The sequence below is a fragment of the Strix aluco genome, chromosome Z (assembly GCF_031877795.1).
Source record: "Strix aluco isolate bStrAlu1 chromosome Z, bStrAlu1.hap1, whole genome shotgun sequence".
Classification (NCBI taxonomy): Eukaryota; Metazoa; Chordata; class Aves; order Strigiformes; family Strigidae; genus Strix; species Strix aluco.
The window spans coordinates 26,404,632-26,422,035 of NC_133971.1; the positions used below are offsets into that span (position 1 = coordinate 26,404,632).

Sequence of the window (17,404 nt, forward strand, 5' to 3'; positions counted from 1 at the left end):
ATCACTCTTTCAGCTGCTCTTCAAATGTATAGTTGTTAGTGAAGGCACACATTGTTTGCGCAAAGTTGGAGTAACTCACTCCCTTATCTCCTGGTTCCTTCTTTTCACTGCAAAAGCCTTAAATCAGAAACTGCCCCTGTTGTTCTTCTATTTACAAGTTCAGAATGAGCAGAGAAGAAAATTTCCTAGAGACATCAGGGAGGCATGGCTGTGAGCTCTGCTGCTCCCCGGCTGCACCCTGGCTTTCAGCCTCAGGCTCCAGACCAACCAGCTCACAGCCTGTCGGGCAGCTCCTCGCCCAGGGGGTGGCAGATGGGGGTGTCTAAAACCAGCCCAGACAAACACCGCCGTGGCTGCAGAGCTGGGCTGTGCCCCAGTTTATGACCGCCAGACTTACTGTGCTCCTGGGGCAGGGCTGAAGCAGAAATGGGGCTGTGAGAAGGGCCCAGGACCAGGGCTCTGGCCATCTAACCCCCAGAAAGGGATGGCACCCCCAAGCCCAGGACATAATCTGCCAGCCTGGTGCCACAAGAGGATCCCGTGGGAAGGAACAGAGGTTCTCCCAAAGGGGACTGGTTCAAGGCTGAATTTCCAGCCAGCCCATGAGAGAGATCCCTGTGGGAGCTGGAGCTGGAGATGTAGGTGCCCAGCTCCCAGGACACAGGACCCCTTTTCATCCCAGACCCAGAACCCCAAGGGATACCAGCTCCCAGGGGAAGCTGGCCCTGGATGGCCCCCTCACGAGGGGAACAGGCTATGCCCACAGGAGCCTCAGGGCTCAGGGCAGCCCCAGCACCACAACCCGGGGGTCCTGGTTGCCACATTGTCCCCTGAGCCCGGTGGGACTCTCAGGCAGGGCTCTTGCAGCAGCCCCCAGCCCTGTTCAGCCACCCCCACAGCCCAGCAGCTGCAGCTTTTGACAGTGGATGGCCCCACTGTGTCACTGAAATCGGGAATAAACCTCTCAACACCAATGTAGCACTAAGAAGCAGGCATTTCTTTATTCAGTGCTGGGTGCATGGGGGATCATGCACACACTAAAACAAAAGTTCAGTTTTTATATACCTTAAAGACATGAATATTCATACATTTCTCGAGAAGTTTCCGCCTTTCCACCTGTCTGTTGCATTTACATAATGCTGGTGTTGCAAAACTACACTACACATGCACAGGGGTCTTGGGTGGTCGTTTGGGTAGTTAGCCCCCTACTCCTTTTTCCCTTTTATAGTCACGAGTCTTTTGAGGACAATTTCTTCTCCTTGGATGTTTCCCAGCTCTGTTGTCCAGCCAAGCTGTTCTTTCTTATCTGCCTTGTTTGAGCAATTCTGCCAGGATGTGTCTATTCTCAAGGTTAGGATATCTTCTCTATACACTTTAATCACTCAGGCCTTGTTCCATGCAATGTTAAACACTGTTTGGTAAAACAGTTTCTCAACAACTGCAACCCTTCGGGAAAGAGCTCCTGAAAACCCTACCCATGCTGGAGAGCTGCAGGAGCGTGGGGAACAAACTGCACAACTCAAAGCTGACAGCGGCGGTGCAGCATCCCTCCATCACGCTTGCCGCCTCTTGCCCTCAGCTCAGAAAAAAAGATGCTCTTCACCAAGTGTCTCCTCTCCAACATGCCCCTGCCCCAGGGCTGTGGCTGTGGGGAAGAAGCTGCACTGTGAGTTCACAGAGCCCTGCGGTGCCACGCCGGGGTGTGCAGTGCTGTGCCCAGGCACCACATCAGATGTGCTGGCAGCAGTGGCGGCGGCGGCAGCAGCAGCAGCAGCAGCAGTAGCAGCAGCAGCAGCAGAGGCGTTGTGCAGGTGCAGGTGCAGGTGACCATGGCCCCCACCCTCGTCCTCATCCTGCTTCTGGTGGCCCTGCGAGCCCAGGGTGCTGGGGCTGCTCTGTGGCAAGCATGGGGATTAGGTAGGTGGGCAGGTGAGGGCCAGTGCCCAGCCCTGGCAGCATGGGGCAGCACCCACTGCACCTCGGGCTAACAGCAGGGCTGGGGTCATGGTGAGGCAGGGCCAGGAGAGCAGCGGGGCTGGGCTGGGCTGGGTGAGCTGTGTCCACTCTGCGGGCAGCGGGAGGCACATGCCCTGAACGGAGGCGCAGGGGGCTGAGTCCGCTGCGGGGGCATTTTCCAGGTGGACGGTGCGACTGGGAGCAGCAGTGAGAAACTGTCCCTGGAGCCGGCCCTGTGCTTCCTGCCCTGGGGCAGTCTTGCCCCGGTCTGTATGTCAGGGCCCGGCAGCATGGCAGGAGCTGGGCAGTAGCCCGCAGGAGCACTTCTTCCCCGGGCCAGGCACAGCCACATCTGGGTTTGTGGCTCTGCCGCTCCCCGGCTGGACCCCAGCTTTCAGCCTCGGGGACGTCCATCCTTGGGAGATGTCCACTCGGGAAAACAGGAGCATTCCTGCTCCAGCGCTGCAACGCTCTCCCCGGGTGAACCCAGGTCGCCATGGGACACACAGCCCCAGCCCACAGCCCGGGGAACAGACGGGGCAGCGCTGGGGCAGCCTCTCCCTGGCCAGTGGGCTCTTCTCCAACAGATACGTGAACAATAATGTTTTCACGGGGCTCCTTTTCTGCCCAGAAAATGTGTCCCAGGAAGAAATCCCCAGGGGCCATACATTTGTCCATCCGGTCCTTGAGGGCTGTTGCACAGGGCCTGGAAACAGTATTTTGAAAGCCTCCAGGTGCAGCTAACAGGTCACCCCGGCCCCTCTGCACCTTTGGAAATCTCCACCCATGTCTGGGTCCCATGGCATTACCTGAACCCCTCCAGTCACTGCAGGTCACTGGAAAAGGACGTCACAACCTCTAATGGGAACGTGCTTGATTACAGCTGTGCCCGAAGCCAACGGCCACCTGACTGCTCAGCCGGATCTTCTCTGGGAGGATCAGGGCGATCCCACAGGTATGTCCGTTGAATGAGTGAGCACTTAGGTTTTAATATTCCATTCATGTGAAATTTCACTTAACGCTCTCTTGGCCCATGCTCAGCCATGCAGAAGAGGAGCAGAGAGGGAATGGGTGCTGTGAGCACTCTGCCTTGCGATGGTGTCCGTGCCAGCCTCTCCGGCCCTGCTCTGCTTCTAGTGCCTGCTGCAAGGCCAGCGGTGGGCTTGTTGGGGTTGAGTTTAGAGCTGGTGCGAGCTCCAGGGAGTCCTTTCTCCCAACACTTCTGTGCATGTCTTGTTTTAGATCCGCCTGGTCCAGGCACCCAGTACCTGTCTGCACAACGCTCCTGATGGAGCGGGGAGACGAGTGTCATGGAGAACTCACATGTTGGAACTGTCTTCACAGCCATTCAGACCTGCAGAGGTGTATTGAAATAGTTCATGGGAGCTTCTCTTTTCTGTCTGTTCACAGATGTGGCTGGAGGCGATGGCTATGCAGCTTCCCAGCTCGGTTCCAGGGCGGATGCTCAGGGAGATCGCATGAGTACGTCACGGCTTTTGACTTCCTTTGAGAGCCGCTGGCTCAAAGCCCAGATGTGAGCGAGGCATCTCTCGCAGCTGTGAGAACATCGACCTGCACTGTGTGTGCAGTGTCATTGCGTGATCCGCTTGTATGTTCTGCTGCTCAGTCATGGTGGTGTGTATCACAGTGCGTGATGGAAATTCTCGTGGGTGTTTGGTTGCAGATGTGGGTACAGGGAGGACTTTTCCAGATTCTCAGCTGGATCCTGCACTGGAGCTTCCCTGGCATCGCAGGGGTGAGTAGTCAGTCTTGACTGATTTCACAGACAAAGCACTCGTTTTCAGTATTCTATTTGTGAGAAATTTAACTTTGGACATTCCGTTCAGGTCCTCAAAGAGCAAAATATAACACCGATCAGGAAAACCCTCCCAGCAGTCCTCAGAAGTCCTCCAGGGAATCCTGAGGGAACTGGACCAGACCATGTCAGCCCACAGTGGGTGTCTGTCCCCGTTAAGCAGAAGCCTTGGGAAGCTGAGGTTTTAGATGCATGGATGGACAAGCCGTAGCCTGCACAGTAGGAAGGGGCGGCTCAGAGCCTCACTGCGGCGACGCTCAGTTTCACGCCTTGTGGGCGCTGGCGAGCTGCAGAGATGGTCGAGTCTCTGCTGGCAGTTAGGGTTCCAGCTGAGCCCCAGGAACAGCTGCTGCCCCAGTTACAGCCTTACTGGGGCCAGAGCTGTTCTGGGCAGACGGTGGTGTCCAGCTGGCAGGAGCTGGTGGGACTCACGCCTTGAGTGCGTGATGGACTTGCCAAGGAGCTGATTGCTGCTCAGTGCTGAGAGGGCAGCACCCTGCCAGTCGCTGGAGGGAAGAGCGCAGAGGTTGCGCAGGCAGCTGCAGGGCGCTGAGACCAGCAGACACTGCCGGAGCTGCAGGCCTGCCCTGGCCAGGATCAGAGCAGCCCCAGCTTCACAACCTGGTCCATCCCCCTTGTGTTCCTTGATGTCTGAGACCTCTTGGTGACACCTTGGTGTCAGGGACAGGTGAAAGCTGGACACCTAGCGTGAGGCCGGACACCTGACTTGAAGGCAGCGAAAAGGAAGGGCTGTGAATTCAGTCTCGGGTGGTTTAGCTCTCTGTTTCTAGTTGTGCTTTAGAAAACTGGCTGGTGGTTTTCCTCTTGTTTTGGGGGACTGTGGGAAGTGCTACTCAGAAAAGCTCTTTCCCCAGCTCAACTGGCTACCTCTTCCTGTCCTCTCTGAAGGACGTAATCTGGCATCACCTTGCAGTTTGCCAAAAATGCACTAAGTGGAATGTGAACAAGACCACGTGTGGTCTCCTAGTCTCTGGGCAGGCGTTTTGCTGATCAGGGATATCAGTTAAACTCAGACACCAGAGTGAAAAGAGCAGGCATATTTTACTAGAAATAACAATATAACAGAATAATACAGAAAACATACAGTAAGAAAAGACAGAACAGTGCACTTAAACAAATAGGAAAATACAGGGTAATGCATCAAGTCATTACTACCTGAGAGAGAGAATAGTGATTAAGAAAGATCCATCACCACTTGCATACGTTACCATCATCCAGATCCGCAGTGGCTGGGCAGCCCCGGTTACAGCGAGGATTTGGAGAACCTTTCCCTGCAAGTGGGAAATCCTACGCGGTGCGTCCACCCGTAGGTGAGGCTTCCAAAGTCGCTGTGAGCGGGTCCAGCCTTATATGCTAAAAATCAGCAAGCCAGAATAGCTGGCACCTTTGTTTTAAGCGGAAATATCTGGTTTAAATTTCACATTAGGTTCCCCCCAGAGCCTGGCCAGGGCTCAAGGAAGAAACTAAGGGAATTTCTCTGCTTATCTGATCGGATTATGCGCAAGGTCTCACATCAGGCCTCGAGGACAGGCACCTGTCTCCATGACTCTGTTACTCTATTCATATACAAAGGAAGGGAAAGATACATTCAAGATAGCTACATCCTCCATGCATTTTTCATTAGGGATTACATACTGAGTTAACAGTTTCGGTTCAGGGCCTGTTGCTCAGGCTTCAACACTTCCACCTTTTACATCAGACTAGGTAGTTTGTTATAACAGTATAATACCCATTAGCACAATGGTTATCAGTTATAAAATATACAGGATTCATCTATAGGTCAACTCTGGCTTGGGCCTGTTGTCCAAGCCTTAGCACTTCAGCAGGTCAGGATTTGCTGTCTACTGGTAAACTGGAGAGTGTCTAGTGCTGAAAGTTTTCTCGATGAATGACACCTTCTTTGGACTAGTGACTAGGTGCACCCCCAAATGTCCAGGCCTTGTTTCTTAGCATTGTGAATGTATTTTGAGAAGTACTGCCCTCTGAAGGCATCATTATCCTGATAAGGAACAGTTATTTCGACTTAATCTGACCTTCTTTCTTTCTAAAGGGATGGACCGTGAGTCTGTGGAGAAGGAGGCTTTTTGGGAAGGAGGCAGTCAGGTGGTGCCAACCTCTTATGAAAGAACAGGGGCAATTCAATCAATGGGCGTGCCAGGTAATTGCTGTCCTTCGGTCAGCTGGTGTCATACATCAAAACCTCTCCCTGTCTGCAGGCTCTTCCCCCAGTGCCCACTACTGCACACCCTGTCAGCAGCACAACCCAGAACTGTTAGCACAGAGCAAGTGTTTTAAAAGAAGCCAGGAACGGCTCTCTGAGGAGGACTGTCACCTCTGGGGTGTGGAGTTTTTTTGTTTCAGAAAGACGCTCATCTCCCAGCACACCCCATCACAGGAATTTCAGAACTTTGCCAGTTGGGGAACAAGACCATCTCAGCCACGCTCAGCAGACAGTGGGAAATGTGACTCTTAGTCGAATGGGCCTCCCACAACACCTGCATCCCAGAGCTTGCTGTGGGTGCCTGGAGGCCCCAGGACGATCGGGCACAGGCTTAGAGGGAATCTGCACCATCCTTCCGCACCCTCTGTGCCTGAGCCATGACCTTTCTCTGAGGCATTACCTTTCTCTGACTCTTGGCAGTGCTGAAAACTGGAGGCACGCGAGCAGTGCCCATGCTGGGGGAAAGGCGAAGAGGGAGAGCAAGGTTCAGGCATCTCCTGAGAGGGCCCGAGTCTGTCCCCTCGGGGTGTGGGTGCTGGGCTGGGGAGGGAGAGCTGGGGGGGGCACTCCCTGATGCAGGGATGTTTTCTGTCCCTCTCGCTCAAAGGGGCGATTGCTCTGCTCCCCCATGTGCTCTCCATCTGGCCCGATGACTTCGGTAAGAGGGACAACTTGTCCCAAAGGGTCAGAAGAGGGAGCCTCCATGCAGCAGTGCTAGCAAGCCTCGGAGACTGACTGTGGGCAAGCGCCAAAGGAATTGTGCGCAGATGGGAAGGGTGACCAAGAAAGGGGAGCAAACCTGTGGCACTGGGAAAACTCAGTTATGGCCACCCCAGAGAGTAAGCAAAGCTGAGAGGAGAAAGGGACGCTCCTGAGTGCATTGATGTGCAATGGCTTTGGGAGTTGCCTTTCTTCTGCTGAAACCAAGGAAACATTGCAGCCCCAGGACAGTCACTGGCTCAGAGTTGCTGACAAAGTGAGAAGGAACTGGCCCTGGCCATGTCAGACCTCCTGTGAGATTACCAGTAGTGTGCAGGACACACTAACGTACAGAATTGTTCCTCCAGGAATGGATGGCAAGAGAAGAGCAAATGCTGCGGATCCTACGGATTTCCGGAAGTACTGCATGGAAGGGGCCGCAGCAATTCTGGGCTCCATGCTGCTTGGGATGGTCTTCTTCTGTGTGATCCATGTGTGGAGGAAGATAAAATGGTGAGTGTTGCCAAACTTCTGTATCAGATGGTGTTCTATTAGCCGTGAAACATTTAGAGGTAGGGTATTCTGGAGTGCCGAGTTAGTTGCTGGCCAAACTCTACTGAGATTTCTGCTGCAAGAACTGCCCTCTCAATTCATGGGCACTCTTTTCTGAAACCCCTTCTTTCTGTTGCAAGTGTTACTTAAAAGCGACCCTGCCCCACCAAGAGCAGACCCAGTGACAGAGGTAGGCAGGGCAAGGTCAGGAAGAAGAACAGAGAGGAAGGGCACTGCCATGGAAAGGGAGCAGCGCAATAGTGACATCTCCCTCCCAGTGAACCTCCCGGCAGAAATCACCCTGTTAGGCGAAGCTGTAAACCCCACGTGTTCCCCTCGGCCAAGGTGTCCTGGCAACCCAAACTGTGATGATGAACCTTCCCAGCTCTCAGCCTGGCTTTGGAGCAGGAGAGTCAGTCTGTCCCATCTGCACCCAAATGCTGCTAGCATGTGTGTTCTCAGCACAGGCGGGGGTTTTGTCTGTGCAGAGGTCTGCATCTCTTTGGATAAGTGTTCTGAAGAGAGGATGGGGGGCCCCTCCCCTCCCCGAGAGCCGAGGCTGTCCCCTTGTCTGGGCAGGGATGGGCAGGGGAGCCGAGTGCTGGTCTCTGGCAGCACCAGGAGCCAGGAGAACAGGAGGCTCTCCTGACCCCGCAGGGCTGTGCCCAGCTCTGGTTCCTTTGGTCTGCTGGGGTCAGGTCTCTTTCCCAGCACGTGAAGAGCAGGCAGGTTGGGATGGTGATGAGGGCTGAGAGGAGACGAGCCCCAGCTGAGGGGTGAGGGGCACCCCATTTTCTGCGCAGAGCTCTCTGTGCCCACGGCTCCCACATGCAGCCGGGCACCCACACTCCATGGGGTGCCCAGCGCTGCCCCACACCCTCGCACCCACCCTCAGAGGGGCCTCAGCAGTGTCCTCTCTCTGCAGGTGCCTCGCCGAAGCTTTGAGATCCTAGCCTGATACCAGCAGCTGTCCCTCGCACCTGGACAGCCGGACCGTCCACCCCGGCACCCCTGAGAGCTGGGCCCAACACCAGCAGCCACCGTCACCTGTGCTGGAAACCTGTCCCCCTGCCACAGAGCCCCACGGGTCTGGCCCTTGCCAGCCCGGACAAACGCCCGGCCTGCCCGCCTCCAGCCCGGCCTCCACGTCCGGCCAGCACAGCCAGCCAGCTGCTGTGGGACCAGCCCAGCACCCTCCAGCACCCGGAATAATGGAATCCACAGCCCCATCCCTGAGCCCATTGCCTCGGCCCTCCTGCAAGGGCTGGAGGCAGCCCCCCAGGGCACGGGTTTGGAGAGACGACAGACTCCTGACTGACAGCTCCAGGGGCCGACTGTTTCTTTAAAATAACCTCATAACAATAAATACAGACCAGGAGCACAGTTGTCCACGTCTTAACAGCAGCAAACCCAGAAATTCACCAATTCTGGGCCAAACTTCACCACGGGGCACAAGGGTCAGCGAGGGTCCCCCCAGTGCAGCCCCACAGCCCCCCGACTCCGCTCCTGGCCGTGGAGCAGCTCCAAAAGGGCAGCACTGGGGAGCCCCTGAGCAGCACCCAGCAGTGCTCAGGCCTTGCTGGGAAGTGCTGGCACCGCCGTGGCCTGGGAAACAGTAACCCCCTTCCCCTCTGCTGCGGTACCAGCATCTAGTGCAGGGAGGAAGAAAGAGAAGCGTGGGATCTTATGGACAGAGAGGAGGCAGAGAAGTCCCGCAGGCTTAGCTCCAGCCACCTGGGATGGGATCTGCTTGTGATGAAGGTGTCAAGACACCTCAAGGTGTCTGTGAGCCAGGAGAGACCCCTTGTGCCCAAGCCCTGAGCAGGTCCCAGGGGTGGCTGCTCAGCTTGGATCTGTATCAAGTGCAGCCAAGACCCTGGGTGTCCCGTGCAGGTGTCCTGCCTCGGGGCAAGGTGTCTTGGGGCAGGACTGTGCCAGGGAAGGACACACTCACAGGTTTGGAAAGGGGAGAGCCAGCCATCAGAGGGATCCCTCTGTCTGCAGCCAGGACTTTTACATCCCACATGGAAAGCCTGTTCTGGGTGCCCAGGCAGTCCCCCTTGGGTGTCAGGTTGTCCAGCCCAAAGCCAGCCTCCAGACCCTGCTTCTGTCTCATGAGGGGTGTCAGAGAAATCCCCTCTTTCCCCCAGGGCTGCCCTCAGTGGAGGGATGGGCCTTGTAGCCAGGGGAAGTGCAGCCCTTTTTAGAGACTGTTACCAGGGAAGCTGCTACTGCTGCTCTTGATGCCGCCTGTTGTTCTCAGAGATGTGGCTGAATATATTCCTCCATGCGTGATACGGCTCCAGCCTTCTGAGGACCTGGACCGCTTGTGGGGACAGGCGGCTGCAACAACAGGGACCAACACCCCTCAGCCTCAGCTGGAGACCCACCCCTGCCTCTCCTCTCGTCCATCCCCTGCACCCCCCAGTCCCGCATGTACCCACCCTTTCACCCTGTGGTGAGTTTCGGGTCTTGGCTGGGGGTGTAATCCAGGTCACGGCCATGTTAGGAGACATCAGAGGGTCTCCTATGGAACCCCAGGATGCAGGGACAGGAGACCTGGCTGTCTCTGTGGGGGCCCAGGCTGTGTCCAGAGCTGGTGCACTCTTACTCAGGCTGGAGTCTTCCCAGCTGGGCTGCTGCTGCCATCTGCTCTGCTGAGAGAGGGTTTTCAGTCTTTCTCCATCTCTTGTTCACCTCCTTTCTCCTGGGCTGGGCTGGAGGGTGAGGAGTCCAAGTGCCTCCAGTGCCGAGTGCCTGCCAAGGAGGAGACAGTCTCAGCAAACCAGATGGGAAACAGAGGAGCTGCTTCCCAGGGGACCTCTTGAAAGGAGCCTGCAGCAGGACCTGGAGCCAGGAGACTCAGCATCCTGTGCCTGCCATCATGGCTGACGGTTGCTTCTGCCTCTTGGATCCTGCCGCCAATCTCTCCCCCACGGGGGTGAGCAGGCAAAGCCCTGTCCTGCAGCTGTGTGTTAGTCCTGCTCCCGTCCCCTGGAGACCTGCTGCCCTGGGTGCCCCGACAAAAGAGAGTCGCTGCTGCTCTCAGCAGTGCCCATCACTGCCCGTACCCGGGGTGGCTGTTGGTCCTCCCCTGCAGAACAGGCTTCCCACGCCTCCCGTTCTGCCTGTGCTTGCTCTCGCCGCTCTTGCCACTGGATCTGCACTTGCTCCCACTCTGCAGGCAGCTGCCAGACCTCCTGGACGGGACAGAAATGCAGCAGCAGGCAGGATTAGTCTCAGCTCCTGGAGGGGCTTCCCTCGGGTCTGACCGGCGTTACTGCCCCTTGCCTCAGCCAGCTTTGCCCTTAACAGATCAGGGGCCCTGGAGCCATGCCAGGCTCCTCAGCTCATGGCAAACACAGCTGAGTGGCCAAAGACATCCGCTGGCATCACCCCAGACAGGACTTGCACATTCTCCATAGCCCCTGGCCTGAAGAAAGTGTTTCATGACAACCCAGGAGGCAATAACAGGCAGGGAGGGTGTGCAGCATTCCTTTTTGTGAAGAAGATCTGAAGGAGGTGACAGACAGGTTACAGTGAATGCAAGGGATCCTTTCAGGAGGGCTCTCTGCACAAAGAGGCTTTTGCCGAGTCTCAAACAGCACGGTAGTAATGGCAAGGCACGTACCTGCAGCACTCTCTTGCAGCCTTCAGATGATGGGAGCACAGCAGTGGGCCTGGCTGGAGAAGCTGTCCCCTGCCTGCCTGTCTCCTTTGTCCTGGGGGAGCTGCCTGGGCATGGGGGGAGCACACTGCAAAGAGACACTGGGAGGAGTCGGCACAAGCATGGGGCAGGTTGGTCTCCCATTTTCACTGGGCATCAAAGCTCCCCAGGCTGGCAGAAGCAGCGGGGGAGGTGTGGCCATTTCCCACGGCAAGGGAGAGCCTTTTCTGAGCCCCACTGGGCTCGGGATGGGAGAGAGGTGACCCTCAGCTCTGTTGTAAGGACGAGGGAGGTAGGGTGCACAAACATCCTCTGCTTTCCCCACTAAGGGGCCTGTGATGGGGCAAACAAGCTCTGAATAAACGTGGGGCACGTGCCAGGGACCTTCCGGAGTCCCTACAGCCAGAGCGTCCCAAGGGGATGTCTCTCCTATGTGAGTGCAGGGATCCCTTTCATCCCTAACCCAAGTGTCTCAGCTGGCAGAAGGCTTCTTCCCTGTGGCTTGCTGCCTGGTGCCTGGCCCCTGCATTGGCAGCACAGGCAGGGAAAGCTTCACTCATCTCTGCAGCAGCTTGCCAGGACACCTGTCTGCACCTGGGAGGAAGCTCTCTGGAGCAGCCCCATGGGGAGGGCATTTTAACTGGGCTGTGGTCACCCCTGGACAGCACGGACCCGTTCCTGTACTTCTTCTGGGCCTGGGCTTTTCTGCAGCCTTCTTGTGCCAGGTGGAGAAATCCTTGGCCACTGCTCCGCTGATAACAATGAACTGAAACCTGGAAAGCAAATGATGACACAGGCCTGAAGAAGGGTGACCCCCACCCTCTGCAGCTCCCCAGCACTAATCCTCCTGACTGTCGTGCCAGGCATGGCATCCCTTTCCCTTTGTGGGCACGCACAAGTTCTGTTGGCAACCTCCCCCCAGCAACAGAAAGTGTAGCTTTAACCCTGTGCAGTTGGTTCTGTCTGATGTGAACGATGTCAGACTGGGCATGACAAACACTCGCCATGCCCGATCACTCCAGGAGAACACAGGCCTCGCCCCAGCTCAACGTTAGCTAACCAGAAACAGTCACTGCAGGGCTGATCCCTGACTTGGTGCTGCGTGCCAAGCCCTGACAACTCCGGAGCGGGAGCTGGGAAGCTGCCGGCTCAGTCTGCCAAGGGCTGCAGAGGAAACGCACTCACCTCGGGAGCGCGTGGGCAGGAGCAGCCTGCATCCCGCGAGCAGCAGTTGCTCCCCTGGAGAGAGCTGCGCCCGGCACCCACAGCCTCTGCAAAGCGGCACGGAGCTGTTAGAAGGTTTCCGAGGCAGTTTTCTCTTGGCTCCCAGAGAAAGCAGAGCTGTCTCCCACTCCACAAGAGAGCCACTTCTCCAAACCTTTCTCCCAGATCCTCCCCCATGAACTTTAGCCCTTGCTCTGCTCTGGAGGAGCTGCACAGCAAACACTGAGACTGTGTTGTATATAATAACACTGCAGGGCTTTTTGTCAGGCAAGGACACAGAAACTCGGGGGAGACTTTCTTTGCTCGTGGAGAGGACAGTGGGGCTGAGCACAGGGAAAGGCATTTGACTGGCCTGCCACATCCAGGCTGGCGAATGGTAACTGGGTGTCTCACCCTTCACCAGACTTCCCAGAGATGCTGAAGCAGCCCTCAAAACCTGAGCAACTTACCGTGTGAAGCAGTGCGATCAGGCTGACCTTGCTCTCCAGTCCCGTGACGCACACACAGGATGTTATCTCTGCAGGACAGAACGCCGATGTCCTTGACGAAGGCGAGGCGCTGCCTGTTCGTCTGTTGGAAAGAGTAGAAGGATATGGTCTCTTGCACACAATCTTCCACCTTGGAGGAGGAGGATGAGGGCAACTATAGCAATGACAAACAGGAGGACAGACAGAATGAGGAGAAGAAAGGTAAAGGAAAATGACAGGGAGTAGCAACAGGAGGTGGTAGAAGATGATCAGGAAGAGAAAGAGCGGAAGGAGGAAGTATTGTGAGCTAAATGTTCCAAGGCAGACCTACAGCACTATCCAATGAGAAATTTAAAAAAAAAAACACTTGGGAACCAGTCCCCATGGTCACCTTTTTTCCTTCTCCCCTTCCAGGTGACACTGGTCAAGCACATGGCACCTGCAGACAATCCCTGTACACAACTCCCCTGATGCTGGGTACCTGACACACCTTTAATAAACAACACACCCCCAGAGATTTTGTCTGTTCACCTTGAGCTGGGGAGAAGGTGTGTATATGGGTGAGAAAAATCTGCTTTATCCCTTCAGTTTTTACACCTCAGCAAAACCAGTGCAAGATTCGGACTAAGGGACAGCGAGAAAAGGACAGCTGAGAAAAGACTCAAAAGGTTTTATTTAACATATAATTAATCTATGTCTAGCTTCTCCATTACCTAGCCTTTCTAAGTTACTTAAACACTCAGCCACACGCTCCGGCCGGCCCAGCTCCGGGGACTGTCCCCAGCTCCTCCGAGGGCACGAAGGAAGCCCTCCCCGACACCTTGGCTGGGCACAAAGGCCTCGCACACCTCCGCCCACCCCACCCCAAGGAGCTGCAAGATGCATCTCCCACTCTGCCGGCCAGCACCAGAGGCGCTGACGCTGCAGACCGCCACGCCGGCGGGACAAAAAGGAGCTGCCCCGTGGCCCTGCACCCATGGCCACCGTGCGGCCAATGGCCACCACGCGGCCAACGGCCACCTGGGGCGCCACGAGCCTCTCGAAGGAGGACCATGACCAAATCCAGGGCAAGCCAGGAAGGGGGAAAAAGCCCAGAGCGGAAAGAAAGGGGCGCAGGCCAAAAAGGGTGTCCCCGGGCGCTCTCTCATCCCGGTGGTAACCGGGGGCGCCCCTGCGGTCTCCCATCCAGCTAGTGACCGGGGCCGCTCCTGCTTAGCTTCCCTGACACGCCCCTGCAGGGGAGGGTGGCTACACCCTGGCCCCCGCCAGCACCAGCCCCGGCGCGGCACTTAACTCCAGCGGCCCTTCCGCTCCAGCACCTCCACAGCTGCTTTCTACAACCTGCCACGCCTGACACTCTGCCCCCACAAACCCAGCCTAAACAAAAGCCTCTCACGCTGCCGCCACCCTCCTGGCACCCCAGGACACCACCTTCGCAGCCTCCCGCCTCCACACACACCACTGACGCCCACGGCGCACTTCACCTGGCACCTTGCCGGCCACACGCACCCCAGCCTCGCTCCTCACGTTCCCTCGGCAGACTGAGCGGCAACAGACGGCCAAGGGCCGCCTTCTGCTGCAGGCCCTTGCTGCTGCCTGCCTTGATCAGCGTCGATCCTACCAGGGGCTGTGCGTGGGGCGATCGCCGTCAATCGTGGGGGCATCCTCTCCCTCCCAAACACTGACAATTCATTACACCCACACGCCTCCCGTCAAACGCCTTAAGCCCCTGCTGCCAATCACGGCTCACCTCTCACGATGGCCAGAAGAAACCTTTCCCACCAGCAAAGCTGCTACTGCGCACGGGCTCAAGACGCTCTTGCCAGAAATCAGGCCCACGTACACAACGCCCGAAACCAGAGGAGCCGGCAAGGACTCTCCTTCTGCAGCACCAATACTAAGCAACATTTACCCAAGTGGAAGAACACAGCCACAGCTACAGCCTCCACACCATCCGCCGTCCGCAGGACAGACGGAAAGAAGGAATAAATAAAAGGTGATAAAAACACTCCAATGAAGTGGCCAGAAACACGCAGTCTGGGAGGTTTGAGGTGGCCTGAAATCTTAGGGAGAGCGCTTTGGGGTATTCCAAGGAACCCTCGCCAACCTCCAGGCTTCTCACCAGCACAAATAGCGTTTGGCAGGCACTTAGCTCTACCTGGGACCTTCGTCCCCGCTGGCGCCAGCCTCCTCGAGGGAGATGAACGGTTCACCCCATACGTCCTGTATCTACAGGGGAAGCTTCAGCAGAACGGGAAATACGCTCCAGGCTATCAGCCCGCACCCCCTGAAATACAGCTCCGTGACACACAGCCGGCACAGGACCTTCCCGTTCAAGTCTCTTCAGGGAAATCACAAGGAGAACCCAAACGGGAAGGGCCACATACGGTGCTAAAGGCTTTCACCACACTGTGGGTGCCTCTAGGCTGCCTTTATTAACAACTCAGAGTTGGGCCATCACCTCGGTGAGTGGCAACAGCCAACAAAAAGCGCCCTCTCTACACATGAACTAACATACAATACAAACAGTCTTTGGGGATTTTCCAGGAACTTTCAGCTCTCAATGCATCATCAGTTTCAAAAAGTCCATTGTATTCCACAGTTTCAGCTAGTTCTTCTCGTTCTCTTCTAACTCCCCTTCGGACACCGCTGTTCACTGATGCAGCCTTCGGTCATCGTGGTTACTTCTCTCCTGAACAATCTTCATCATAATTCACTTTTAGACTTCTGGGAAAAGACTCAAAATCTTTTACGTAACATATACTTAATCTATGTCTAGCTTCTCCATTACCTAGCCTTTCTAAGTTACTTAAACTCTCAGCGGTGTTCCTAGAGCATCGGTGCATACTGCATTGAACTGTCAGTGTTGTTCCTAGAGCACCTGTGCTCTATTAAACCTGCAAAACAGTATCTATTTATCGGTTATTCCTCCTATGAGTGATATCCTAAGAGAAAAGAGTTCTCTAAAGCTTGTGCCTTTTACATACGGTTTCACTACGTTCTTACTTGTACTGTTAAAGATTCAGGAAGAGAAAACTGGATGCCCCATTCTCCTCCCCACCGGCACCCACAGTGCTGGGGCTCTGCCATCAGCGCCCTGCCTGCCTGCCTGCCTGCCCGCTGCCTCCTCCTGCCCGCGCCTCCCACCGCCTCCCGCGACGCCACACGCTCCGGCCGGCCCAGCTCCGGGGACTGTCCCCAGCTCCTCCCAGGGCACGAAGGAAGCCCTCCCCGACACCTTGGCTGGGCACAAAGGCCTCGCACACCTCCGCCCACCCCACCCCAAGGAGCTGCAAGATGCATCTCCCACTCTGCCGGCCAGCACCAGAGGCGCTGACGCTGCAGACCGCCACGCCGGCGGGACAAAAAGGAGCTGCCCCGTGGCCCTGCACCCATGGCCACCGTGCGGCCAATGGCCACCACGCGGCCAACGGCCACCTGGGGCGCCACGAGCCTCTCGAAGGAGGACCATGACCAAATCCAGGGCAAGCCAGGAAGGGGGAAAAAGCCCAGAGCGGAAAGAAAGGGGCGCAGGCCAAAAAGGGTGTCCCCGGGCGCTCTCTCATCCCGGTGGTAACCGGGGGCGCCCCTGCGGTCTCCCATCCAGCTAGTGACCGGGGCCGCTCCTGCTTAGCTTCCCTGACACGCCCCTGCAGGGGAGGGTGGCTACACCCTGGCCCCCGCCAGCACCAGCCCCGGCGCGGCACTTAACTCCAGCGGCCCTTCCGCTCCAGCACCTCCACAGCTGCTTTCTACAACCTGCCACGCCTGACACTCTGCCCCCACAAACCCAGCCTAAACAAAAGCCTCTCACGCTGCCGCCACCCTCCTGGCACCCCAGGACACCACCTTCGCAGCCTCCCGCCTCCACACACACCACTGACGCCCACGGCGCACTTCACCTGGCACCTTGCCGGCCACACGCACCCCAGCCTCGCTCCTCACGTTCCCTCGGCAGACTGAGCGGCAACAGACGGCCAAGGGCCGCCTTCTGCTGCAGGCCCTTGCTGCTGCCTGCCTTGATCAGCGTCGATCCTACCAGGGGCTGTGCGTGGGGCGATCGCCGTCAATCGTGGGGGCATCCTCTCCCTCCCAAACACTGACAATTCATTACACCCACACGCCTCCCGTCAAACGCCTTAAGCCCCTGCTGCCAATCACGGCTCACCTCTCACGATGGCCAGAAGAAACCTTTCCCACCAGCAAAGCTGCTACTGCGCACGGGCTCAAGACGCTCTTGCCAGAAATCAGGCCCACGTACACAACGCCCGAAACCAGAGGAGCCGGCAAGGACTCTCCTTCTGCAGCACCAATACTAAGCAACATTTACCCAAGTGGAAGAACACAGCCACAGCTACAGCCTCCACACCATCCGCCGTCCGCAGGACAGACGGAAAGAAGGAATAAATAAAAGGTGATAAAAACACTCCAATGAAATGGCCAGAAACACGCAGTCTGGGAGGTTTGAGGTGGCCTGAAATCTTAGGGAGAGCGCTTTGGGGTATTCCAAGGAACCCTCGCCAACCTCCAGGCTTCTCACCAGCACAAATAGCGTTTGGCAGGCACTTAGCTCTACCTGGGACCTTCGTCCCCGCTGGCGCCAGCCTCCTCGAGGGAGATGAACGGTTCACCCCATACGTCCTGTATCTACAGGGGAAGCTTCAGCAGAACGGGAAATACGCTCCAGGCTATCAGCCCGCACCCCCTGAAATACAGCTCCGTGACACACAGCCGGCACAGGACCTTCCCGTTCAAGTCTCTTCAGGGAAATCACAAGGAGA

The 17,404-nt window shown here is 56.7% G+C and overlaps 1 protein-coding gene across 1 annotated transcript; it reads left to right on the forward strand.

The window, feature by feature from the left end:
• The first annotated feature begins 1,592 nt into the window (after positions 1-1,592).
• Positions 1,593-8,466, forward strand: LOC141918445 (uncharacterized). The gene is made up of 8 exons (XM_074812962.1): positions 1,593-1,666; positions 2,139-2,446; positions 2,789-2,911; positions 3,367-3,438; positions 3,641-3,712; positions 5,844-5,951; positions 7,082-7,226; positions 8,191-8,466. Exons 1-8 carry the CDS (start codon positions 1,593-1,595, stop codon positions 8,216-8,218), a joined length of 930 nt encoding a protein of 309 aa, XP_074669063.1. The 3' UTR covers positions 8,219-8,466.
• The last annotated feature ends 8,938 nt before the right edge of the window (positions 8,467-17,404 follow it).